The 27013-nt window shown below is 43.2% G+C and overlaps 1 protein-coding gene across 10 annotated transcripts in view; it reads left to right on the top strand.

Moving 5' to 3' along the window:
* The window catches only part of Tenm3 (teneurin transmembrane protein 3), a 458688-nt gene that overhangs the window by 401459 nt on the left and 30216 nt on the right, over nt 1-27013 (top strand). For 8 of the 10 annotated variants that reach the window (XM_075986763.1, XM_075986762.1, XM_075986771.1 and 5 more), the window contains 5 exons: nt 1221-1470; nt 2122-2142; nt 9667-9899; nt 11206-11360; nt 12158-13032. In XM_075986763.1, coding sequence (XP_075842878.1) covers nt 1221-1470; nt 2122-2142; nt 9667-9899; nt 11206-11360; nt 12158-13032 — 1534 coding nt within the window. The remainder of the gene's footprint in view (nt 1-1220; nt 1471-2121; nt 2143-9666; nt 9900-11205; nt 11361-12157; nt 13033-27013) is intronic. The other 2 variants (XM_075986764.1, XM_075986768.1) reach the window with 1 other exon arrangement.

Raw genomic sequence — 27013 nt, 5'->3', positions numbered from 1 at the left:
TACAGCTAATAACACATCGAGGTGTGTCCTAAAATATGCGTGGGGGGGAAGAGCTGAGAAGCCAGTCAGTAACAGATCCCAGCCATTGATCTGCACGGGGTAGCAGTGAAGTGAAGCAAGATGAAGTCTCAAACCTCAGTTCTCACTAGGAAAGTACTAAATACTCCTTTGGAATTTTTTTCTCACATTTTCAATGAAGGTCATTAAGGAGCTGGTTGGCATTTTTGTCTCTGTGAAATTATTGACACTTTCATGCCTTAAAGTAGAGTTCAGTTTGAATAACAAGCTGGCCTTCGGCATCAGTTCATTGGGATTTGAGTTTTAAGTAATTTTAGATAGATAGATAGATAGATAGATAGATAGATAGATAGATAGATAGATAGATAGATAGATAGATATAGGTATATATTTACATCAGATGAATGTTAAAGAAGACTACCCTGTGTGTGTTTGTGTGTCATTATGGATGTGTGTGTTTGTGTGTGTTTGTGTGTGTATGTGTGTGTTTACATCAGATGACTATGAAGCAAGACCCCTTGACAGTACAGCAGAGTTAAAAGTAGGCCTCCATAGGCCAGGGGTATGGCTCAGTGATAGATTATATGCTTACTATCATGAGACCTATAAATAAATACTTTCTAAGCTGGTTTCCATAAAGTATTTTTAGCTTTTTTTTAAAACTCATGGCAAATTTATAAGAAACTCATATTCCAAGGGTGCAATTTTACTTATCAGGTTAATATGTAATATTTTCCACATTGATTAACAATGAGGCAAACTCTCTGTTTCCTAGGGAACATTCCATAGAGCACGGTTCTCAAGCTTGGCTGCCCATTGAGATCACCTGGAGAGTTTTTAAAGATCAAAACACTAAGGCTGCACCCAGACCCATTAAATCAGACTCTCTTGGGGCAAGGCCCAGCCATCAGAAATTTTCTACTGTCCTCCAGACTACTCCAACGTGTAGCCACGATCGAGGCTCGCTGGTGTGGAAAATTTAGAGTTTTAATGCCTTCTCTTAGTCCAGTGTTCCTCCCTCTAGTCTGTCTACTCATAACAGACAGTACTTTCTAAATAGAACCTGTGTGGGTTTTCATGTAATAACTTCAAGTTTCCAGTTCTAGATCAGAAAGACACTGCACTGTTGTGAGATTTCTCGGGGGCATGTTTGCCTTTCGTCATCCGTTTACACCGTAAGAAAAACGCACTTTTTCTTCCAGGTATACTGTACAAAGGAAACGGGGAAAATCAGTTCATCTCCCAGCAGCCTCCAGTGGTCAGTAGCATCATGGGCAATGGTCGGAGGCGCAGCATCTCATGCCCAAGTTGCAATGGCCAAGCTGACGGGAACAAACTGCTGGCACCAGTGGCGCTAGCCTGCGGGATCGACGGCAGTCTTTATGTAGGGGATTTCAACTATGTCCGACGGATATTCCCTTCTGGGAACGTCACAAGCGTTTTAGAGCTAAGGTATGTCTTTCCTCTATTGGGGGCGCCAATCAAAGACAAACATATCCTTAAAAATTGAAGTTGGATGTGGTATGCTGAATCATTTATTTAAAGATACATCCCCACAGTTTAAAACTTATCATAGGAAGGGTATACTTCTTAACTAGAGGTAGACGGTCAGCAGTCCGTAGTGTTTTTAATGTATAAAGTTGTCTGATGTGGAAAATATCTTACTCAGTCCAGCGATTTTCTTGTTCTGGGAACCGACGGGGATAATGACAACTTTTTCTAATATCTTTAATTTTCCTTAGAATCAATGCAGCCCAGGAATTCATCTTTATTTCATAGTGGTTGAACGGAGGCGCAAGGTGCTTTCTCTGGAATCAAGATGTGATAGTGAATAAGCAGGAATGTTGGGTGCGGAGTTGGGTCCCGCCCAATCATTAGCCGTCATTCGAATAGTAAAAACAGCATGCCCTTGTCTTGCTTTGTCTGAAGTGTGATTATCAACCAGTTCTGACAGCAAAGTTCATTGCCAGTGTTCTCTCAGCTTAAGCTGCAATTTTCCGTACAAGTAATTAAAACCCCAATATTGATCTCGTTCTGTTTCAGAAGCCTTTTCTAACTCTGCTTTTTTTTTTTTTTACCTTTCTTTTAACTGCTTCCACCAAGAAATAAAGATTTTAGACATAGGTAAGCATTCTGCTTAAAGGTTATTGCATATTTTTCCGATGTCCTTTTTATGTCTCAATGTGACTCTCTGAAATTGTTTTTTAATAGCATCATCTTGAGAGGAAACTCAGCATCACAGAACATCTCAGGAATTAAAACTGCTTAATTGGACAATTACATAACTCACTGCAAAATATATTGTGTGACAGGATTTTAGGGATATTTTCAAGTTGGTTTATAGGAAAAATCTTGTCACAAGGAATTCTAATGTATAGTTACTGACTTACATAACCCAAGCCTTATGAACAGAGCAAAGGTTCAACACGGTCAAGGTCAATGAGGTAGCATAGTTTGACCATTCTCCAGGACAGATTATGTATTATTGGGCACAAAGCTAATTCAGTTTGGGAAACTCTTTAAGAAAAATAATCTGAAAACATTGTACGATGATAATTTTTTAATATTATCTGTCTGATCAATATGAGCATACTGCTCGAGATCCTGCGAACTAGGAAAGGATCCCCCCTCTCTAGCACCCTACAGGCTTATCTCTGCCTGGGATTTCTAATTATCCCACACTGGAACAGCTGTCAGATCCAAGAAGTAGTATTTTTGTTGCCATGATTATGCGGGGAAAGACTTTCTTCAAAGTTCAAGATGAATATAGAATCCTGTCAGCCTGAAGGTTGCTCATATCCTGTTGATAAGTACACTTGCCTGAAGAAGTTACATACAATAAAATCCTTCCAAGAACAGGCTTCTCTGACAGCCCTTCTTTAATGACAGAAGAAAAAAGTAAGAAAGAGCTAGTGAAAAGCAAGAAGGCTTAGACATGCCAGATCTAGTCTGGCCATCTAATGCGATGATATATTTAAAAGGTAGCGTGTTATTTTATGTCCGAGATCTTAGATGACTAAGTCAATATAGCTCACTGGAACTGTTGTAGAGATTGACAGCTAGCAAATGGCGGAGCCCTGCTAACAGACAGATAACTGTTGCAGATCAGAGTACCCCGACATGGTCCCAGGACCCTTCCCTGAGGTTCTGTATTGTCCTGATATTTTCAACTAATGGTCCAGTCACGTGCTAAGGTTGACACTAAATCTCCCCCAGAGCACACTGAGCATACTGCTAGGAGCCCCAAGAATATCAACGCTTCTCTGCTTGTTTTCTTGGTAGTCATGGAGAAGAAAGACAGACAGGTCTGCACACCAGCCCCATGTGAAAATGCTGGAGGCGATACAGGAAAGCCGAGAAAGCCTACCTTTTAACAAGCTGGCCTGTTACATGCCAGGCATTGTGCCAGACACTTCTTGTATGTTATTAGAGAGCCACACAGTGATCCCTCAGGTTCCACATGAGGTAATGGAAGCTGGGAGGTATTACATCCCAAGATACACAACTAAGAAACGTGAGGCAGTGGTTTGAACCCCTCTCGTGTGCCCGTTCTTTCCTCTCTATCACACTCCTCGTTCTTATGTGCTCTCCCATGGCCAGGATTCTATAAGGAGACTTCCTAGAAATGCTATAAAATAAAATAAAAATGCTTTAAAAAGTTTAGACTTATTTCACAGTCATTTTTGCAAGTTATTTACGATTATCCTCCCTGGGTGAAATATGTCTGGGTTTGGAGCTTGGCTGTTATGCATTCTGCCATAGAATATGAAGTCAATATATACTAACTCCTGGCACTTGGCAGTGACACTTAATGGAACCGCTCTCCCTAGGCGTCTGTCAGCTTTCTCTGTGTGTCCTTCTGACTCCATTTGAGCTTCTCCCGTTCCTTTCTGTGGCACCCGGGAATGCCGTACTATTTGGGCTGTGTATATGTATTGATACTCGTGGGTGTTAACTCTAACAGTGTTTAAATGATTAGTCCCCCTGTGCCAGACAAAGGATGGATGGTAATCGGAGACTGAGCTCTTGGAAACTCACATAGAATGGCAAACCAGCCATTGGTGTAGCTGACTGGCATCTTCAGTGTTAATTTTTTGGCACATAGTGTACATACCTGTCCCATGAAGACGGTTCTTGGAGGAAAAGATAACTGGGAGATAACAGAATAGTAAGGAAGTTTCTAGAAAAGTATTGATATTTGAGCTAGATCTAAGAATAAAATCCGTTTATTTAAGGATATAAAAGGATGACGTTCATAGGATGAAAAACCAATAGAGAGTAAATAAATATATGGGGGTCTAAGGTGAAGCAAGCAAGATATTCCAAGAGTAATCCTACCCACCCAAATAAAGTGGGGATTTGTGTGGGTAACAATGAGAGACACAGATTGAAGCCCTTTATGGTCAGCTTGCTTAGGGCCGCCTTGAGCTCCCTGAAAAAAATTACTCAAAGAGTGAGGAGATATGTTAGGGTTATGAAAAAGTGGCATGTTCAATGTGGCCTTTTAGGAATATAATATACTTTATAAGATCACTTAGAAAGTTAATGCACTAGACCATGAGAGCGAGCGTACCTGGAAGAGGAGGCTCAACAGTGAGGAACTCAGCCGAGAGGAAGGCAGACAGTGGACAGAGCCTGTGGGTGTTAGAAGTTGGAGGCACACACCTCTAATCCCAGCACCTGGGAGGTTGAAGCACCTGGATTGCTGCAAGTTATATCACCCTGGCATACAGAGTGAGCAGAAAAACGAAAGGCAAAAATGTAGAAAATGCGCAAGGTGTTTGAGCCCTGTTCATCAAACAGATAATGACATCATCAGTGCCATTAATGATTTTGTGTGTTGAACAACCGTCTAAATCGGCCTAACATTTTAAGCATACTTAAAAATTCATTGGCACGTCCTCATTTAGCTTTGGACAAACTGAAATGCTTTCCCAGCCTAGTGGCACAGACCTGTAATCCTAGCTGCTCAGGAGACCGAGTCAGGAACAGCTGAGTTCAAGGTCAGCCTGGGTCAGAGGGAGGCTCTCAGAATAAACCATGATTAAAAGGCAGGTGTGTAGCTCAGCAGTAGAGCTCTAGGCCAGCCTGAGTAAGGCTCTCCTTTCATTACAAGCAGAAAGATATTTTGTTTGGTATTGCATTATAGCCTCCTTTTCTGCATCACAGAGCAGTTGTGAGCAAATCAGGAATAAGCAGCAGAAAGAAGGGAAGTCACAAAATGTGTCTAATTCTACATACAGGAGTGGCATTTGTCAGTTGTAGATGATTTAATATATATAGACTAGCTGCGTCTGGTCCTCTTCCTGTATTGCCTACAACACAGACTGTCATTAATTATACCAATGGAAGCCATAATCAAAATATTAGTCAGGAATATTAAGAGACAGTCTTATTCTTTACAGATTTAAATAGGACACTATTATGGCAAGTTATTAAGTACTGCCAAAATATTCTGTAAAATAAAATCCCTTAGTTATGCTTAGTTATACTCGGTCATCATTTAATTCTTTTAACTGGCAACACTAACATGATTATAAAATGGGTTTCTGTTTGATATTCTAAATCTCCCCCTCTGATGTTTATTACTTTGCTAATAAAACCTTTAATAGATAGTAAATTTTAGCTCACCCTTGTTCAAATTCCTTAAATTCCAAACTAAAAACCTTAAGTTAACTCATTAATACCAGCCAAGGGGCATTTAAGCATATAGGACTAAAAAGAAATCAACCTTGTGAATTTTATATTACCAATTAAAGGATCAAAGCAAATCTCTATCACAAATCTTGTGTTTGAATTAATTAAATTTTTGAAATAAAACTATCAAGGCTTGAGTCAGCATTTCCTATTGATTTATTAGAAAGACTATCTCCCAGGTCTCTGTTTGCAATCATCGAAGCAGTCTTTTGGTTACCATAAAATAGGCAGTTTTGCTTTTATACATAAAAGGAATTCGTTCTGCTTCTTCTAAGTCTTTGTGTGCGAAGAGCTGCGCCACGGTTTCCAAGTGAAAAGATAAAAAGTGTTAATAGCGTGCATTTTCTGAGCTGTTCTCTGCAAGTGTCTCTCTCATCTAAGAAGGCTGAATTATGAGAAAATAAATGAGTGTAACCAGCCTGCACTTGCCCCTGGGTCTGTGTCCAATTGACAAGACTACAGGGAAGATGTCTTGATAACGGGCATCTAGGTCATCCTCCCTCAGTTTAGAATCGAGGTGCAGTAGACGGAAGATGTTGACTTGAGCATGCCTCCTTGTTTTTTACAGCTGTTAGGCACGGCTGTCATTTTGAACCCTTCTGAAACAGCAAAATCTCAGACAGCCAATCGCACGGAAATGCCCAGTGTTTCTGTGTTGAACACAGATTTCCCCCAAAACATGGCCTTTGTAAACTGCTGTGCCCTGTGACCAACTGCAGCCCTGTTCCCGTCACTGTGACCTCCGATTACAGATTACAGACTATACACTAGACGCTCTTCTCATCTGAGGCCCACTGCCCTTCGGAAGCAACACACCAGCCCATCAATGACCTTTGGGACAATAGAAAGCAGGTTCTCATGCACCCTGTCAGGGAACTCCTCAGGCTTAAAATCAGATGATCTTGAGTCAAACCCCTGTTGTGTATGTGATTCAGAACTCCTCTGTCACCTGTCAAGTAAAACTTTCCACACTTACTTTTGTCATAGTGTTTTGGTTTGGTTTGGGTTTTTTTTGGGGGGGGTCTTTATTTATTTAGTTTTATTTTTAGAATTTCCAGCATGAATGCTGTATTCTCATCATTTCTACTCTTTCCACTTTCCAGTCCTGTGCCCCCTCAAATTTAACTTCTTCATTATTGTTACATGTGTCTGTCTGCCCCCCCCGTGTGTGTGTGTGTGTGTGTGTGTGTGTGTGTGTGTGTGTGTGTGTCTGTGTCTGTGTCTGTGTCTGTGTCTGTGTGTGTGTGGTCTCCGCAGCTATTGGTTGTCTGTAGTTCTTCATCTAGGACCTTGTAAAATTTCCCCCATCCGTGTTGGCATGTCACCTGGTGGTATCATTTCTATCCCATTTCAGCTCTGTAGAGATGTGTGCCACCTGTGTGAAGCTAGGGCCTAAGGAGTGGCTGCCAGTCGAGACTGCACCACCTCTCTTGGGCATGCGCACTTCCACAAGGTTCTCCGGACGATAGAGTTGTATGCAGTGAGACCTTTCCCTCCTTCTATGTTGTCAAACTGGGCTGCTTGTTTGAAAGTGACTGTGTCTTCAGTCACTCATGCAAACTGTAATCCTAGCTCGGCAGAAGTAGAGGCAGGTGGTCAACGACTTTCAAACCAGGCTCCTTGTGAGTTCAAGCTCAGCCTTGGTCATATGATGAGACCTTTGTCTCAAAAGAAAAAGGAAAAGGAAATGATGCTTTACCCAGCAGATCTAACACACACACAACCATCAAATTACTGCCCAACCAGCTATCACCATTGCCAATCAAAGCCCAGCTTAGTGGATTGGTCTGTGCATTAGTTTTGCACCAAGAAATCTCATGCCCCATGTCTAGAGAGTGGGCTGCCCACACTCTAATAGCAAATCTAATGTCTCAGAAGGAAGGATATGGTGAAGAAGTATGTTAGTTCGTGTAACTTTCTTGTAATTACTCTCAAAACAACTCAGTGAACATCCTAGGATGAGCCTGGACTTTGTTCTAATAGCTTCGTAGATTACAAATTGCTGATATGGCAGCAGAAACAAGCAAATTTGAATCTATTCACATACTGAGACTTTTTTCCCCCCTAACATTTTCTGAAAGCGAGTCAGACCTCCTAGCATATGATATGTGTATATTAGAAAAGGCATATTGAAATTTCACGGTGGACAGAAAAATAGCAAATAGTAAGGCCAGCTGGTTCCTACTGAGTACGTCTTAGAGACCAGGCTCTGTTCTAAAGATTGTACTCAATGGACAGCAAGACAGCTTAGTGGGTAAGGTACCTGCCTCCAAACCTGACGGCGTGAGGTCAAGGCCTGGAACACAATAAGGGAAAACCACGACTCTTCCATGTTGCCCTTTGACCTCCACATGTGTTCTGTGGCTTGCACTTATGCACACACAGTAAATAAACGTCATTTTTCCTAGGAGTATTTGTTCATTTTATGTGTGGGACTGTTTTGAGTATGGGTACATCTGCATGCTACATGCCTGCAGTTCTTGTAGAGGGCAGAAGAGGGCTATCAGCTACCCTGGGAGTGGAATTGAACATGGGTTCTCTGGTAGGACAACATCTCTCCAGCCCCAATAAATGTAATTTTTTTAAACACCCAGAGAAATGGCTCGGCAGAGGACCCGATCTCGGTTCTCAACACCCACATGTCAGCTCTCCACCACCAGTAACTCCAGCTCCAGGGAATTTAACGCCCACTTGTGGTCTCTGCAGACACCTTTGCTCATGTACACACATTCACCCAGAGATATACACACACAGTTAAAAACAATTCATCTTTTGAAATGTTTAGAGATATCCACGTATTAAGTCTTGTTATCCTCCCAGCATCCTGAGAAGAATCTGTTGTTGTTGCCGCCTTGTAGTTAAAGATTCTGAGTCACAGTTAGCTTGTACTTATTAAGTGATGAACCTGGGATTCAAACCCAGTCAGAGTGGTCCATACCTCGTTCTTATAGGTGTACAAATAACAAGAGAAATTAATCATAGACAGCCAAAAAAAAAACTACACAGTTATCACATAGTCAGGGAAGTAGGAAAGACTAGATCATCTCTCTACTGGCATCAACCCATCTTCGCTCTTCCCACTGAAACACCAAGTCACTCAGACTATTTCTGTCCTTTCCAGATGACCATATTTGCACGTGATCCAAAAGTCACATTGCTAAGAAAGTAGTGTTCGGAGATTGCCTTCTGCATTTGGATGGATTATCTCATCTTATCCCTGTAGTTCTGAGCAGACAGTATACCCACACCATCTGCTTTTCTGGACTGTTCGAAAGCAACTACGATGGGCATAAGGCTGCATTCTTGGTAGCGGGGAGGAAATTGTTTGTGAGGTTTGCAGAAAAGCAAAGCAATGTTAAGTCCATGGAGAATGTGCTGGAGGGGTCTTTCCCTAGAACAAACTTCATCTATCGGTCAGGGCACTTGCTTCCTTTTTGAGGCTAGAACAAGGTCAGTTGGTTTTAATAATGCCTCTTGGTGGGGGCTGGAGAGATGGCTCCACAGTTAAGAGCACTCAGTGCTCTTCCAGAGGACCAGCGTTTGATTCTTTACTCCAGTTCCAGGGGATCTGATGCCCTCTCCTGGCCTCTATTGTCACCAGCATGCACATGGCACACACACACACACACACACACTTGCAGGCAAAACATCCATACGCATAAAATGTAAAATCAAATAAAGAATAATGGCTAACTAGTAGTTGAGTCCTCACCACCAAACCAGAAAAAAAAATTATATCACAGACTTAAAATCATCTCGTCTTGGAGACTCTTGCCACCTCAGATCACAGTCTCTTAAGTCATTATCACTTAGCCTGTTCTTTGTCCAGCCTCTGACAAAGGGGTCACAGTTGATAAACACTTTCTCATAGCATGTTCTATTTTGCTTTCATTCCCCTCTGTGCACAAGGGTGAGCTCTCTTCTAATATTTACACATGAATCTTTTTACAGTAGCAACCCGGCTCACAGATACTACCTGGCTACGGATCCGGTCACAGGAGATTTGTACGTTTCTGATACCAACACACGCAGAATCTACCGCCCAAAGTCACTCACGGGCGCCAAAGACTTGACTAAAAACGCGGAAGTGGTCGCAGGGACCGGGGAACAGTGCCTTCCTTTCGACGAGGCCAGGTGTGGGGACGGAGGGAAGGCTGTGGAAGCAACGCTCATGAGTCCCAAAGGTACTGGCAATTATCAATCTAGGCTTTTCTTTCAACTATATGTTTTATAAAGGTAAAAAAAAAATATATCCATCTGGTTCCCGAGTCTATTGTTTTATCTCCAACTGTGTTCTGGAAAAATGCATCACATCTAGTGCCTTCAGAGCCATTTATCATGAAATTGTTCGAAACAAAGTTGATTATTTTTTTTACAGTAATTATAAGGTTCTTGACTTTTTAAGAACAGAAACCATCATACTATGGTTATTTTTTTTTCAACTTTTCCAAGACTGAAGCAACTACTTTATATGATTCAGGTCACGTCCTATTAAACTTCAGATCCCTTCATTGTCCTGGAATTTCCTTGTCGTGAATGAGTCCCAGGCCTCTCTAAAAGCATCACTAAGCAACCCTATTATCTCTCACCCACTTCAGGGCCGTTCAACTTTTGTCTCCGTGCCATGGGAAAATCTGCTTGCTATGGGGAGTTTGGGGGGTAACGGGCTAAAATTCTCTGTGATGAAAGCTCTTCACGAGTCAAGATTGACTCCTCGCTCAAGCATCCTGCCGGCCATTACAATGGCTTGTGTTTGGAAACTTTTTTATTTTCATTACAGCTAGTCAGGATTATGTGAGCAGGGGCTGGAGAAAAAAATATTTGCTGTTCTGAATTATTCATAATGGCAAAATTCATTGTAACAAGGTCAGCTAAACACTAACCTCAGCTCAGCTCTGCCTTTGTTGGAAGTGTGTCGGAGCTAACAGAACCCAAGCCTGTCTCTATAAATGAAGAGACTACGTTGGGACTGTAAATGTTATTTTGTATTTGGAGCATACAAGTACTGTGCCTATGAGGTTCATACCCTTGATAGAGATTCTTAGAGATTTGGGTTCATTGTTGTGTTTCTTTACATAAATGTATTTGAACTGTAAATGGCTATGTGATTTTTTTTCCTTTTCTTAAGATTTTACAATCAGCAATCTTTGTTTTGTTTGGTTGGTTGGTTTTTAATTTTTAAGTTTTGGGTTTGTTTGTTTATTTATTTATTGAGACAAGGTTTCTCTATGTAGCCTTGGCTGTCCTGGAACTCGTTCTGTAGACCAGGATGGCCTGATATTCAGAGATCCACCCAACTCTGCCTCCCAAGGGCTGGGATTAAAGGCATGTGCCACCACTGCCCAGCCTTACAAAATCAACAATCTTACCTGTTATCTACCACCCCTTTTATTAACAAGGCTAAGTTTTAATTGATCATTGGGCCTAAGGATTCAATCAAAATTAATCTCTTTTTTTTTTAATGGTAACACTTACTTTTCTTGGATAAAGGACTGGCGATCGATAAGAATGGGCTGATCTACTTTGTTGATGGAACCATGATCAGAAAGGTTGATCAAAACGGAATCATATCAACACTCCTGGGGTCCAATGACCTGACGTCGGCCAGACCTTTAACCTGCGACACTAGCATGCATATCAGCCAGGTACTGTGGATGCTTAAGCCATGCTGCTTGTCTTGCCTGAGTGGCTTCAATGTACCCTGTCGGTAGCCTGTGATGGCACCAGGTTCAATCGCATCTGTCAGACGTGGGCGTGGTCACAATACAGCTGTTCTGCTTAAATGTACATCGGGAGCTACTAAAAGTTATATGTATGTTATATGCTTGTGTAATTCTGCATTTGATGAATTCAGGGAAATGCAGATCAATTAGCTCTAAGAAATGCTAAGCATGGGTAATAAGATTCCACTGGAGTCGCGGCATGCAGACGCTCCAAAAAGAACAAAACAGCTTAAATCCCTAATCTTTTGATTGCATAGGCTCCTTGAGTACAAGAAAAAAACGACACTACGATTAGTCCCAAGGGGCTTATATTTAGAATTAGGGACTTCACTATTGGCCTGATTGAAAACACAATAGAATAAGAATGTATTCATAACCCAGGAAGCCCTGGCACTTGGCTGCTGTTACTACTGCGAGGAGCATATGTGTTCATAACTCAGCAATACCTGTTGACTCACGGCACAGAAGTTCGTTTTCTGTCTGGCTTTCACCAGCAAATCTTTACATGCTACATTCTTAAATAAGATGTTATTTCCTGCATTTGTTTCCACTTCAAAATTGTAGGCTTCCTTCACCACGGGGGGGGGGGTGATGGGGGGACAATTTTACAACCGTTTATCAAATTAAGGCTAATTTCCCTGAATGGTCTAATTTACTCTTCTATCAAATTAACTACAGTGTAGTGACTGACTAACCAGGTCATTTCTTTCTTTATCAAGGTACGTCTGGAATGGCCCACTGACCTTGCCATCAACCCTATGGATAACTCCATTTACGTCCTGGATAATAATGTAGTTTTACAGATCACTGAAAACCGTCAAGTCCGCATCGCTGCCGGACGGCCCATGCACTGCCAGGTCCCTGGCGTGGAGTATCCCGTGGGGAAGCATGCCGTTCAGACCACCCTGGAATCAGCTACGGCCATTGCTGTGTCCTACAGCGGGGTCCTCTACATCACCGAAACCGATGAGAAGAAAATTAACCGCATCAGGCAGGTCACAACAGATGGGGAAATCTCCTTGGTGGCGGGAATACCTTCGGAGTGTGACTGCAAAAATGACGCCAACTGTGACTGCTATCAGAGTGGGGATGGCTATGCCAAAGATGCCAAACTCAATGCCCCATCCTCCCTAGCCGCCTCTCCAGATGGTACGCTGTACATTGCTGATCTGGGAAACATTCGAATCCGGGCAGTGTCAAAGAACAAGCCTTTATTGAACTCCATGAACTTTTATGAAGTTGCTTCTCCAACTGATCAAGAACTGTATATCTTCGACATCAATGGCACCCACCAGTACACCGTGAGCTTAGTCACGGGTGACTACCTGTATAATTTCAGCTACAGCAATGACAACGACATCACGGCTGTCACAGACAGCAATGGCAATACCCTCCGAATACGCAGGGACCCAAATCGGATGCCTGTCCGGGTGGTGTCTCCGGATAACCAAGTGATATGGTTGACCATAGGCACCAATGGATGTCTGAAAAGCATGACCGCTCAAGGACTGGAACTAGTTTTGTTCACTTACCATGGCAACAGTGGACTTTTAGCCACCAAAAGTGACGAAACTGGATGGACAACATTTTTTGAGTAAGTATATGAATATTTTATTCTAATTATAAAATAGCGATATCATAATATAGTGTGTAATAATAATACATGCTTAAGTTCTGAAGAAAACTATATTATTGAGGTCCTAAGGTTTCTATAATTTTCTTATCTGTCTTTAAAGAAAAAGACAAACTCATGAAAATTAGATGCAGAGCCTTGGAGGAGACCCGCGCATGTGAAACTCCTCGGCGATTAAATTTCATTTAGCTCCACGGTAAATTTACCTCTCCTTAGGAACTGACGTTTTTGCCCTAGTACACTTAGCAGATTAGTGACAAACCTTTCAAAGAACAATGGGCAGCTTTAGTTTGGGGGCCTCAACCCTCTGGGTTTGGATTTGCCTGGCTGATAAAGCCGGCTGTGGTAGGAGCTCTCATTGAAGAAAAACTTTGAACACCATTTACAGTGAACATGGCTGGTTACCCCGGGACTGAAAACATGAGCCTCATCTCCCAGAGGGCTTAGCTATGCACAGTCAGTTGTGGGAGAAGATAAGCCACACTTTAAGGGACTTGGGGACCAAATGCAAATCAGGATACCGGCCACCGTTGGAAAGCGTTTTAGAAGGTTAGGAGGCTTCTGAAGCCAGGGCGTTTGGCCCGGGTGATATGCTCTCCTGTCCCATTTTGTGAGGTCGGTGAGAATGAAATGAAAATTAGCTGCTGTATATTTTGTGGTGTGTGTACTTTACAGTGAGAGCCTGTGTAAAATCATTTTCGATTGCTTGCTCACGTGACTCCCATCGCCCAGGCTAGGAGGGGAAATTACCTGCACCGAGATGACACTGGCAAATGCAGACTGTCCCTTGTGTGATTTCCCACAGTGGAATGCCGAAGCGGGAGTGTTTTCTCCAAGAGCACATCTCTAAGATTACAATGAAAGTTGTCGGGAAAAAAAGTCGTTTAATACACACATATTTTCTGTGCAACTTCTCTGGAATGGAACCTGCACAGAGAGCTCAGTTCCCCTGTAGTTCGGACGGCTTTTTCTTTTTTGACAGGTTCCCTTTTAATAAAACAAATGTTCTGCCGCAGCATGGTTTTGTCAGAGGAACAAACCTTTACAATTGAATTACATTAGAATTCTGTTCTCAGCATCACTTTCCTTCATTGCAGGATCGCAATAGGAAAGGAATAAATTGGAAGTCGATGGAAGGCACTTGCTTTGCAGGGCCTTCAAAGGGATAGCAGGCTCTGTTGCCGGAGAGGGAAAGGCACAGAGAGAAAACGCAGCCATCAGATAGGCCCGGGCAGGAGAGCAAGGGCACTTCTCATTAGATCTTCAGCCATGGTGGGACTCGGGGAGGGCGTCGCTTTAGTTGAAAGCAGGGCCAGAAGAGAGAGGCTAAGTTCCCAGTACTGTCTTAAGGCGCGAGCTCTGCTCTGTGGGCCCTTTTTGAACATGTTCGGTCCAGAGACTTAACACCTTACAGTTCTCCTTGTGGAGACTACCAGCGGACGAACCGGAAGCCAACAGGATGGTTTACTGAGAGCCCCCCAATTCACTCAAGCTTGGGAAATCAGAGAAACAGCCTCACTCTATCAGTGGGGTAGATGTGGGACAGTTTAAACAAATTTGGATTTATTTTTAATGAAGGATAGCGATAAAAAGAAAACATACTCCTCTATAACATATATATAATATATTATATTTTTACATATAATATATATTGTAATATATTATCTATTTATATAATATAGTATATTACATATTGTGATATTACATAATCATTATATAAATATATCTGCAGCCTTTGAGAAATTCAAGCGCTGTCAGGAATCAGGGGTTTGGTAGGCAAATCGGTCTTGTGACTATAATAAGAAAGTATTGCCTGGTAAATTTCGTTTGTGTGTTCCTCTCTCGCCACAGAGCACATTTGTGTGGTCATTAGCAGGCACAACTAGAGAAACGACAGCAAAAGTGACTATTTCAGAAAACTGGTATGACAATATCTAACTACAGCCAGGCACAGACTCTCTCGGGTATATTTTAAGAGTAGTATTAGACCAAACAGTGTTTGCAAATTACTTTTCTAATAAAATTAACAGACATGTTCATTTAAAAAACAGTAACACATATATATAATCCCAACACTCAGGAGGGTGAAGCAGGCTGTGGACCAAGAGTTGGGGCCAGCCTGGATGACGCAGTGGGTTCAAAGCAATTAAACAGTAAAACCTCATCTCAAACTTTAATTTTTGAAAGCAATGTTTTGTTTGTTTTCCTCTACATATTTTCAGCAAAAAAAAAATGTAATTTTAAAGGTTGCCAAGAAGTATGTATGCTTTTTGAAAAGGTTTTGAAAAGTAGAGCAGCCAGCTTAAGGAATTCAGAACTGCCGTGTCCGAATGAGGTGGTCTTTATTGTGGTTATTCTGTACGAGCTTGCGAAAGGGACCACTTCTTCCAAGGTCAGAGCCTCTAAGGCTCCTTTCCCGAGGCTCGAGCCGGAACTTGTCCTATTGGGCAGGCCTCAGGACCCATTCTCAGAGAACATCGCCTTTGTCTCTGATCCTTGGAGGTGAGAAACAAAAAAACCTAACCCCGGCTTCTGCCCACAGGAGCCTTGACCACAATCTCTGCCACTGTATCCTGACCTTCACATACAATTGCTGTGAGCGCCCTAGTAGATAGGATGGGACCTCTGAGTCCCTGATGAGATGATGTAATTTGTTTTTAGAGTGCTGGAACCTCTCTCAGCCCATCTCTGGGCTATCATGGACCAGGTCACTGGAGCAACCATACCATCTGTGCTTGTTCCCCCTGACCCAACCAGGGAAAGAAGCACGAGCTATTTATGAATCACCAGTTAAGAGTGGTTAAAGCCCAGCTCTGCCCAGCTCTGACTCCGACACTGACCTTGGCTGTCTGCTAGCTCTTAGTCACCTAGCCAGTGTTAACCACCCTCCAACCTCACAGGTGCCAGACCTGCTGATCATCAAACTAAACTCTCTTTTTTTCTCACGTTTTAAATAATCGACTCATGGCTTTTCCACTGCAGGCTCAATTCTATCCCGGCCAAGACAGAACTGCAATCTTTGACTGTTACGTTACCTTTGGTTGCTTGTCTATAGCAGAGGCTGGGATGATCTCTTGTGAGCAGCCGCCCTCACTTAGCATTTAGTCTGTCACAGTTAGCCGCCTCGGGAGCAAGGATATATGAAAGAACAATCGTGTCTGTCCTACATGTGTTCCTCAAGGGACTCGGGGAGCCAGCCAGCCTGCAATTACTAGCCCAGAGCCTTGTCCCTCCTCATCTTTCTCGCTCGCATATCTCGTACCCAACTAGAGGGCTTCCTACACATCAAGCTAGTTGTCTCAGTCTTGGCCATGTTAACCCTTCATCTTCCTCTCGATGCCAGCCTCTGTTCTAGCTGGAATGCATGTGGGCGGCCTGGCAGCTTTTGTCACACGCCCTTTCTCCCGCTGCCTACAGAGAGCTGGCTCCTCTGCCTTCCTGTGGTTTGGTAGCTGTTGGTGAACTGTTGTCCTGGTAATGTCCTGCTTCATGTTTTTGTAGTCCTGTGTGTCTAATTCAGACATAGAAAGATGCTTGGTAAGTCCTCAAAGAGGGGATTTGACGAGTTTGGCAATGGTCAGCGTTTTGCCAAAACCACAATGGGATTGTAAAGAGGGGATTTGACGGGTTTGGCAATGGTCAAGGTTTTACCAAAACCACAAGGGGATTGTGACCAAAAAAAAAAAAAAAAATCATCCCCAACTGAGAAACACCTGTTTTCTGTGACTTTCACCACACCAGTCTCTTAAGCTGGTCGGTGGCCTATAATCATCTTTTGGCATAAATACCTTATGTAAGAAATGGCAGTTTTCAGTCCAAATCCCCACGTGTTTGTGGCCAGATTCTCAGTTAGCCTGGTGTCTAAAACAGGGTTGAAATGAAAGCTTTTATCAAATAGAAACAGATGGAAGACCTGGAGTCAATCAGTTTGCCTACTGTAAAAATATGGTTACCATAGTTCCCGCCACAGATATTTTAAAAGGGGAGCGAGTTCAAAGGACTGACCTTGCATGTTTTCTGTTTGTCCATTTTTGTTGCTGCTACAAACTTTAGTGTGCCGTTAGCATTTTGCAGTAGTGGTGTGAGAACAAAGGAAACGGGGAAAAGTATTTTTTTTTAATGCAAGCTGTTGTCTCCATGGCTCCCCCAGCTCCTGGAATGTCGCTGTGCACACACAGCGCCCCTCAATTGGAGGCAGACGCCAATGACGTAGTCGGGCGAATATTCATGTATTGAATAGAGTCTGAGGAAACCCAGAGCTGACTCACCCCAAGCTCCTTTGGGGGAAAAAATGCTGTGTAAATGGTCTCTTGTTCTCTGAGATGGTTCAAGCCCCTGCACCAGTCATCAATACCGAAAATGTCGCAGTTTCCCATTTTTCTTCTTCATCTTTTGATGTTTGCCTAATAGGACTTGTTTACTTGTTTTTTTTTTAAATAAGAACTTCCCAGTTGATCTTGTTGTTCAAATAACTGAATTAGAAAATAAAGACTTTGTATTGGTAGTGTTTTATTCTGAAATATTGCTTTTAAGGAGCAAGGGCAGAAAGAACTGTGCATATAGCCGTTTGTGTCAGGAGGCAAAGGTAGGAGAATTAGGAGTTTGAAGTACACCAATCCGGGATACCCCAAAAGTTCAAGAGCAGCTGGAACTACATAGTAAAGCCCTGTCTCACAAAAGTAAGGGGTTAGGGATAAACTCGTTGAAAGATTTCTTACGGCACAATGATAGGCTCCGGAATCCTTGTTTTTGTGGCAGAGAATAAATGAAAGCAAAAAGAAAGCTCTCCTCCAGCCGAAGGGATGAGGGTCAGGTGAGGAAGGTGGCCCCGCCCCTGCCGTTGTGAAGAAATAGGAGGCCAAAAGTTGTGAATCCTCTGTTTGAGAAAAGGCCTAGGAACTTCGGCACTGGATGGGACATCCAACCCAGAAGAGGTCTTACGTGCTTTGTCAAATTTCCCCGTGCATCAGGCTGCAGGCACAGAGGGCTGTCCTCTGGAAGAGGTTGAGAGTAGCTCCTGGCAGTAACAGATCCCCCAGGCCCTGGACCGGCAAATGGCTACCCAGCCTCTTAAGCTTGCCCATAACTACAGGCCACAGACAGAGCAGGAGAAGAAGCAAGTGCTGAGAAGAAGGCTGCTGGCTAAGGGGATGTCCCCATTGAGAAACCTCCTGTCCTTTGAGAAGGGGTCAGTACAGTCACTACCTTGGTGGAGAACAGGAAGGTTCAGCAGGTGGTTCTAGCCCATGATGTAGACCCCCAAGATGGCAGTCCTCTATTGCATCAGGAAGAAAGCCAGGCTGGGGCAGCTGGTCCACAGGGAGACTTGCACCCCTTTGGCCTTTGCACAGGTTAACTCAGAAGAGTAAGGTACTCTGGCTAAGCTGGTGGAAGCTGTCAGGCCCAATTACCGCAAAATCCACCACCACTGGGGAGGAAAAATGCTGAATCTAAAGTCTGTGGCTAGCATTGCCAAGCTGGAAAAGGCAAAGGCCAGAGAACTTGCCAGTAAACTGGGTCATGTGTACACCACTAAGTTTTCTGTACATAAATATAATTACAAAATTATCCTCCAAAAAAGAAAAAAATTAAAAAGAAAGCAAACATTTCTCCTTCCCAGTGCAAACATAGTGTGTTATACCAGGTACCAGAGAGGATAGAGGGGCTGATTCCCTATTTGAGGTTCTTATCAGTCACTAAGATAGGTGAGTGACTCTAATTTAGAGTATATGGATGGTTTCTTTAGCATAAAAACCTTCATTTCCAAAACCAGACTTGTAGCGGTTTCTTTCTGTGGTGCTTGTGGTTGTTCTGTCCCTATTGTGATTCTTTTTAAAGTCTTTCTGGACATGCCACTACAATACAGTGTCTGATGGCTTCCGCTCAGCTTTGATGTCTCGGGTGTTGAATAATTATCTCTAAGTGATTGGCTATGACTTCTGACTCACTGTACAGTAGAAAGAAGGCCCACTGTGTGACTGAAGGCCCACTATGTGACTGTGGAGGCCCACTGTGTGATTGAAGGCGCACTGTGCGACTGTGGAAGCCCACTGTGCGACTGTGGAGGCCCACTGTGCGACTGTGGAGGCCCACTGTGTGACTGTGGAAGCCCTCTGTGTGACTGTTCTCTAAAAAGCCTAGTTGCGTGTCTTTATTTTTTTGGTTTTGTTTTGGATATTTTGTTTTTGTGGTAGTGGTTTTCAGACAGAGTGTTTCTCTACAATCCTGGCTGTTCTGAAAATTGCTTCATAAACCATACCGGCCTGGAATTCACAGAGATCTGTCTGCCTCTGCCTCTGCCTCTGCCTCTGCCTCTGCCTCTGCCTCTCTGCCTCTGCCTCTGCCTCTGCCTCTGCCTCTGCCTCTGCCTCTGCCTCTGCCTCTGCCTCTGCCTCTGCCTCTGCCTCTGCCTCTGCCTCTGCCTCTGCCTCCCGAGTGCTGGGATTAAAGTCGCACCCTGCCACCACCTGGCAACGCGTCCTACTCTTTAAACCATTGCCCTATGCTATAATTTCTTAGCTAAAGTAATTCCAGAGAGACCACAAGGATCTCACCTGCTAAAAATGTATTATTTAACAAGCTCATACCCAGAGTAAAACCATAGCTCTTACACTTGAGTGCACACAGAAGCAAATCCAGGGTATGGAATTGGGCGATGGAATAAATTATTTACTAGGAAATGACATTTCACAGCTCTCTGCTCGCTTGCCCACATAAAATACAAGGGTTTCGGCATTTCTAGAGGCGCTTCTTCTGGCTGAAGAAGAAAACGTTAGGGGGGGGGATATGAATTCTAACTGATCTGCACATGCATAGCAGCAGGTTAGTGGCAATTTTCCCGTCTTGGGAGTTTGAATATTTGGAGCTCTGTGTTTGTGGAGCCGTGTGATCTTTGGTGAGCTGTATTCAGATTTACAGAGCAAATAAATGAGTTTCAACATTTCCCCGTTTCTGAAGGTATATATGGGTCTCCAGCTCCTCGTTTGGGTTCTTTATTGTCCCTCATTCAAGCTTTGCAATTTCAGAATGAGCTTCTGAATCATTTCTTCATAATGAACCCAACTCCATGCCCATGGCACAGACATATAACGTACCCACCCCCACCTATTCTGATACCCTGGGAGAATACAGGAAAAGGGACCTCAAAGAAGAAAGGGGTAAAAATGCTAGCTATGGCACCCGTAGGACACTTTCTAATCCAAAACAGTCTACAGAAGGCACAAATAAAGCAGCGAAACTCAAGGGTAATTATGTCAAATTAAGAAAGATGCGTCCTTGCTTGTTGACACGGCAGCGGCTGGAATCACCCAACAATGGTGTCGTGCTGTGTTCTTAGGCAGGCATCCCTCTGATCACGGCTGAGGTAGGGGCTGATTAGAGATGGCTTCCACCTGACAGAACTGAGGATCACTCCTTTGAAACCATCTGACAAACCGCAGGTCATTGTGATTTCTGTCCACAAACAGCATTAAGAATTAAGTCCCCATTTTACAAATAATGCTACTTACAATGAATAGCCCTCAGTCTCCCTTTGATAGTCCCCGCGTCTCTCTTTCTTTGTGAGAGACAGCATTTAGGGACTCAGGACTGACTTCGGAGCAATTTTATCAGCAGAAAACTGAAAATCATGGGGAAATTCCAGCACTTCTTTCCACTGTCTGCTATTTTGGTTAGTTCTCTGATAGTCTTGCCTGCAGCAGGAAGTCAGTGAGAACTGTGTAGACCATTGAATATCGTCACTAAGGTACATTCCAAACATTCACCAGTACACTATCAAGGTAATACTTTCGTCAGTATTTGATTTATTCCAACTCCTTTCTGTAGTCCAGATTAAACAAACGGGAACAGCGCTAGTCTTCAGAGGCCAGCGTGTCTGCTCCAGTGTGGAGACGTGGCCATTGCAGCAAAGCTACATTAACTCCTTCAGTGTGATCCATTCAGCAAATTAATGCTTTTCAGGTGCTAAATTACTTCCTAATGGCTCAAAGATGAGTAATTCAGCTTCTAAATGTGGCCTTCCCTCTCTAAGCCTAGTGTCTGCATCTGGTAGGTGCTCTGATAGCCTCGCCAGGCACTTCATCAACTTGCCTTGCGAAGCACTCATCAGATAATCTACCCAAAGAGCAAGACACATGTGCACCACTTTACATGGTCGCTTGAGAAGAGATTCACGTGGACGACGGGTCAGGGTAGCTTTCCCTTTTCGTTGCCACAGAGCTACAGATTGACGATCGAGAATTTTCTGGAATTGTGCATCAACTCCCGCTCATTTCTGAGGTGGTAAAATGGAAGCCCGCATAGCAGCCCTTGTTCCTTCCTACTCGCCCTGCAGCTCTCCCAGGGAAGTGTGGCAGGCAGCGAAAGCCCAGGAGTCATTTCCAGACATCTAGAGCCTATAGATGTTGAGGACATGACCCTTCTCTTCTGAACTCTGACCTAAGATCAAGAAAGGGCAACGCTAAGAAAGAGATTAGATGGCGGGGCATCATCCACGCGCCTTTGTTCCTTACGACATCCCATTATTGCTGCATCGTGTAAACCACTCAGGCATTGACTGCAAGTCCATCCCAAAGCTTGATCAGCCTGTGAGTCTGAAGGGGGGATACATGGAAGGGGAGGGAAGGAGGGAAGAGGAGAGACAAGAGCTGATATAAGGAAATACTGCTTTGGGCCAACAGGGTGGCTCAGCAACTAAAGGTGTTTGCTACCAAGTCTGATGTCCTGATACCTGGAACCCAGGTAAAGGTAGAAGGAGAAAAATGATTCTACCAAAAACACCGTCCTCTGACCTCCACAAATATGCCATGCCACGAGTGCTTGTGCATAGCCATAAAAATAATCGGATTTTTATTTCTTACTTCTAAAAAATAATATCACTTTCTAGTTCTACCTAAAAAGGATTCAAGTGTTCACCCCTATTTAAGTATATGGTAAGGAAAGAAGTCTGAAAAAAATTAAGATTTTTTTTCCCCCATAAGTAGGCCTTTGATTTAAATGTATATAGAAATCAAAAACTAAAAAGTGTTGGTTTTTAAATAAATAGATAGATTTAAATTTAAGCAAGTAATGAATGTTAGTCTGGCATCAGATGAAATAAAGACCTCATTCTATGTCAAACTCAAAAAGAAAAAAAAAAGAGCTAGGTCCCTACAGAGGCAGACATACAGTACTTCCCATTCAGAGGATACGGACTATGGAACTAAAACCCAAATCCCAAGAATGTTGTGATGAGGAGCAATAGCATGGCCCTCCACTACCTCCATCTACATGAATCTGAGTGGGTCAGACTGTTCCTATAGAAACCAAAAGGCATTTAGGATGGCTAACTGAAAACCTAAAGGAAGGTCACAGTGGCTATACGCAGTGATCAGTTTTAACTTAGAGCGAGGGAGATGGGTTACAACCAGCAGTTTCTCTTTACTTACATATCTGTTATGTGCGTATTCCATAAGAGATCACTTCAATTATATCCTACTGATTTAATGAAGAGTTCTTTTTAATATAATATTAAGGCATACCTCACAAAGCCATCCCCTCAACCATAGTCAGTCCCGTATGGGTGTGTCCCACCTGGCACTGCCCTTCTGGGCCACCCTTTAAAGGAGTTAAGCCATCTCAAGGAAAAAGGCGATCTTCTTAAATGCCGCATTACAACAGCAAACTGGTTAGCAAACTATTAAATACTTCCAACCCCTGAGGCTCCACTCAGGTGAGGATTTGGCCCATGCCCTTTGGTCAGGGAACATGCCCCATTTATCCACTGCTTTCCGGGCATCATACACATATAGGGATGATGGCAGGTGCGGACATAAATGCTGGAAAATGGTAAGTCCAGCATCTGCTGGGCCCCAGACAAATGAGGAAATACTCGGAAGTGTGGTAAGTGTTAAGACAGTGTTGCTCAGCAGGCAGCCCAGGCCAGGCGACCAGGATGCTCATCCGAGTCAGACAGGGGACAAGGGTAGGCAAACATCTCAGTTAAGCGAGGAAGAGGTGGAGCTGGCAGACGGGAGCTAAGCTTCGGCTGGGCAGGCTGAGCATGGCAGGATTTGAACAAACATGCACCTTAGAATAACTGAAGCATGATGCCCGGGGATACTGGGAGATGAGACTCTGGAAAGATTTCGGGAGAGTGCGGTTCTGCCCAAGTAGGGCTTAAATGACGTGTTTAGGATTTGGACCGGCTGGGGAATCTTCCACACTGGATAGAAAAGGTGCAATTAGGGGAATTTAACTGGGAAGCCACATGGTCAGTTTGGTGACCACGTGAGCATGGACTTAAGGGGGAAAAGTAGAAAGTACAAGGAGAAAAAGAAAGTTATGAATAAGACGTGGAGAGCTGAATGCAGACTTGGCACTAATCACAACTTCAGTTAATCATCAGATGAATAAATGGGCAATCTCTGGGAGCTCCTCCCTGTCTTCCGATCATAGTTGACAAAATAGAAAAGAAAACAGCAGAAATGTACAGGGAGTTCAGATTTGGAAGTTATGAATGTAAGTTCCCGTGGTACTGTTACATGTGATCAAAACAGATAGCTGTGTAAGAACGTGTATGTTATTGAACACCTTTATCCTAATTCTTGAAAGACTGAGACAGGAAGACCATGAGTTCAAGACCGGCCCGGGGAACTTAGTTAGACATGGTCTTAAAAATAATAATAAAAGAAAGAGAAAGAAATATATGATTAGATCTTAAGGAAAAACCAGTTCTTGAGATGCATATGTGATATTGGAGCTACCGAGAGAACTAAATTAGGAGCGAATGCAGTCACAGCGAAAGGGGTGTAGAAGCTCTGGGTACCAGTGGCTGGAGAGGCTGTTCGGAATCATGACTTGACAGTCTGCACTTCCCTGTGGAAGTAAAAGTAGTGCCCTGTAAAAACACTCAAGGATCCGCTTTCTTGAGACCCGATTCTTCGTAATGTTCAAATTGCTTCTCCTACGTGATATCACTTGCTGTATTTATCTCTTATATGTGTGCATATGTATGTGCACGCATGTTCAGGTATGTGCATACAGGTTCAGAGGTCAAAGGAGAACTTTCAGAGTCATTCCTCAGGAGGCACCATCCACCCTATCTTTTGAGACAGGATTTCCCATTGCCCTAAAGATCACCCAAGTAGACTAGGCCAGCAAGCCCCAGGCCTATCTCTACTTCTCCAGTGCTGGGCTTACAACCAGCTCAGGGGCTGCAGCAATAGCAACCCCTAGCTTTGCTGTGCTGGGGATTGAACTGGAGTCTTCATGCTTGCCTGGCAAGCACTCTACACATTGAACCATCTCCCCAGCCCTGATCCCCTTTTGTTTACTCTTTTGTACTCCTCTTCCCTCTGGAAACTAAACAGCATCCATTTACCCTCTCATAGATGGTGAACAGACATCATATTGGTCTCAGTGTTCCCTTATTCTTTGCATTCTAAGCCTACCCACTTGCTAAGCAATGCTCTAGTAAACAGTAGACTACACAGTAGTCTCCTACTACTGTGTACCTTTGCATTCGTTGGTACTCACCTGGGTTTTCCAAGCCATTGGTGTGTGTCCTTGGTTTCCTATGCCATTCTTTTTCTATTCTCTGCTTGCCCCCTTCTTCTCCTCCTCTCTTTTTCCTTGTTTTTTTCCATGTTACGAAGCTTTGGTTGAATGGGAAAGATGCTCGACTAGAGTAAAAACCTTGACTCCAGGACCAATTTTGTCACTCCCAACGACGATGCTTGGCAAGCCACAGAACTACCTTTATTTATGAAATGAAAGGTTTCTTGGCAACGAAAAATTCCTCCTTACTGTAACAAATCTGTGACTCTACCGTTCTTCCAATTTCTCTTGGCCTCTGTTAACACTTATCCCATAAGAAACATTGACTAAGAGTTACCAGATTTCCTGTACAAAAACAACGATACACATCGCATCTCTGTTGAAACGAGAATCTTATGTAATATTATGCTGGTGGTAATCACAGCCACTCAGTGATAAAGGAGGCTTCTTTGTAAATAGAATAAATGCCTACCCTCAAAAAGTTTTCTCCTGCTCGCAGTCTTTCCCTTTTATTCACACACATCCATTTCCTAGGACAAAGAGAGAGTGGCAGGCTGCTGCCCTTGCCAGTCTCGTGGAAGAAGCACAGGTTAGAGCCTGTCCCTTAAGAGCAATACCTCCTAAGGAAACTCACCCAGGCAAAGAAATGTAAGCAGGTATAACCCACCCTCTCCTGTCTGTTCACATCCCTGTCTCAAGATCCTCTCGGCACTTGAAAGAAAACCTGTGTTAAAAACAAACCAGTGACTTCTTTATTCTTTCTTGATTTCCTCTTCCCCTGTCACCTCGATGTCAGTACCTATGAAAAGGCCCTGTCACCTTGATGTCACTTGATTACTCTAATTATCATGATATTAGCTGCTTTTCCTAATGTCTTCCCAACTTTGGAGGATTTCCTATTGGGAACATTGCTATTGAACTCAAAAGAAATGATTTGTCTCTGATATAATTGTTAAGAAATATTTATATGTAAAATCTTGGGGTTAATATTACAAATCACATTATTATTAACATCATAATGGCAAATCAACCCACCATTCAAGTATAAATGAGTCCTGTTCTGTTTTTTTTTTTTTCTATTGGTTTACTTGTCCTGCATCAAGAATGAGGATCAAGGAAATGACTCCTGCATTCTTGTTCAGCTCTGATGGGTTGGTAACTGCATCCCTTACCACAGTAATGGCTAGGTTGTTTTAAATTATCACGATAGAGAAAATTGTCACAGTAGGTGACAACAATGAGTAGATTTTCTTGGTTTTGTTTTTATTGGTTCAAGTGAACAGAAGTTTACGCTATCAGATGTATAAGAGGCACACTGAAAGGGGCCCATGACTCTTTCAGGGAACGTTCACTGTGATTCAAGTCTAAGAGCAAATCCATACACCTACCGAGAAACAGAGTCAGATAATAGTAGAAACTCTGGGAAGATGATAAAGCCCATCTATGACTGTGCTTAAACATTCCACTCAAGGACCCATCCTAACAGCAGTACTGAAGTCAAGCAAGTTCCAGTGCTTTAGGGAACTGCAAATGGTTTGCACTTGAATAAATTTACAGTAGCAATAGCCTGTTGACACAGAGCTGTTAAGCGTGCCGCTTAGTCAGTGTTTCTCTCAATGGAAAATCTACTGAAGATACTTAAGCACAGGAGTATTGTAATCATAATGTTCCAGATAGTTACCAGAAAGTGTGGGTAGAGGCAGGTAGACCAGTTGTCCAAGGGCAGCCGTGGGAATGGGAGCATAAGTATGTGAAAAACAATATGAAAGGAAAATGAAGAGTAGCACACTTCATGTCTGTGGATGGAAAGGAGGGAGAGGATCGAGGTTATGACTCTGAGGCATTTACTAATAATCTTGCTGCTCAGAAACATAAAAGGAGTTTTGAAAACGCTCTCCAAAAGCTAAAGTAGCTAGTCTAGGCAAAAAAAAAAAATGCAATCAAAATTAAAGTCAAATAAATAGATCGCCATAAAAAAGGGTACCCCATCGCTGCAAGAGCCAAAGGTCAGGGAGAGCCTGAGGGAGAGTGTCTTTTCCAAGCAGAGTCCTCTGTGAAGAGGGGTCAGCTGGGAGCAGCTAAGACCGTGCTATGCGGTGGATCAGGAGCTGCGAGGTTACCCAACAAGTGGAGCGGCGAACATGAAGTCGGCGTTCTGCTCACATTCCCTAGAGCCTATTGCATTATAAATTCCAAAGGCTCATAAAAGAAAAACTACATCTTTAATACACGAACTGGGGCAGTCTGGTGCACTGAGGCCAAGCCACTCATGAGCGGCACATAAGCAGAGGCGATGTCCGGCGGTTTATGGATTAGATTGGAAGGTCGCTGATCTCCCAGGGTCAGAGCCTTCCCGTTGGTTATTGCTGGTACATTGCCTGAAAATTTTCTTCTTTTGATAACGGAT

Source organism: Microtus pennsylvanicus, chromosome 9 (genome assembly GCF_037038515.1).
Source record: "Microtus pennsylvanicus isolate mMicPen1 chromosome 9, mMicPen1.hap1, whole genome shotgun sequence".
Lineage (NCBI taxonomy): Eukaryota > Metazoa > Chordata > Mammalia > Rodentia > Cricetidae > Microtus > Microtus pennsylvanicus.
Note: the sequence above shows the minus strand (reverse complement) of the source record. Positions and strands in the feature narration are given on the sequence as shown.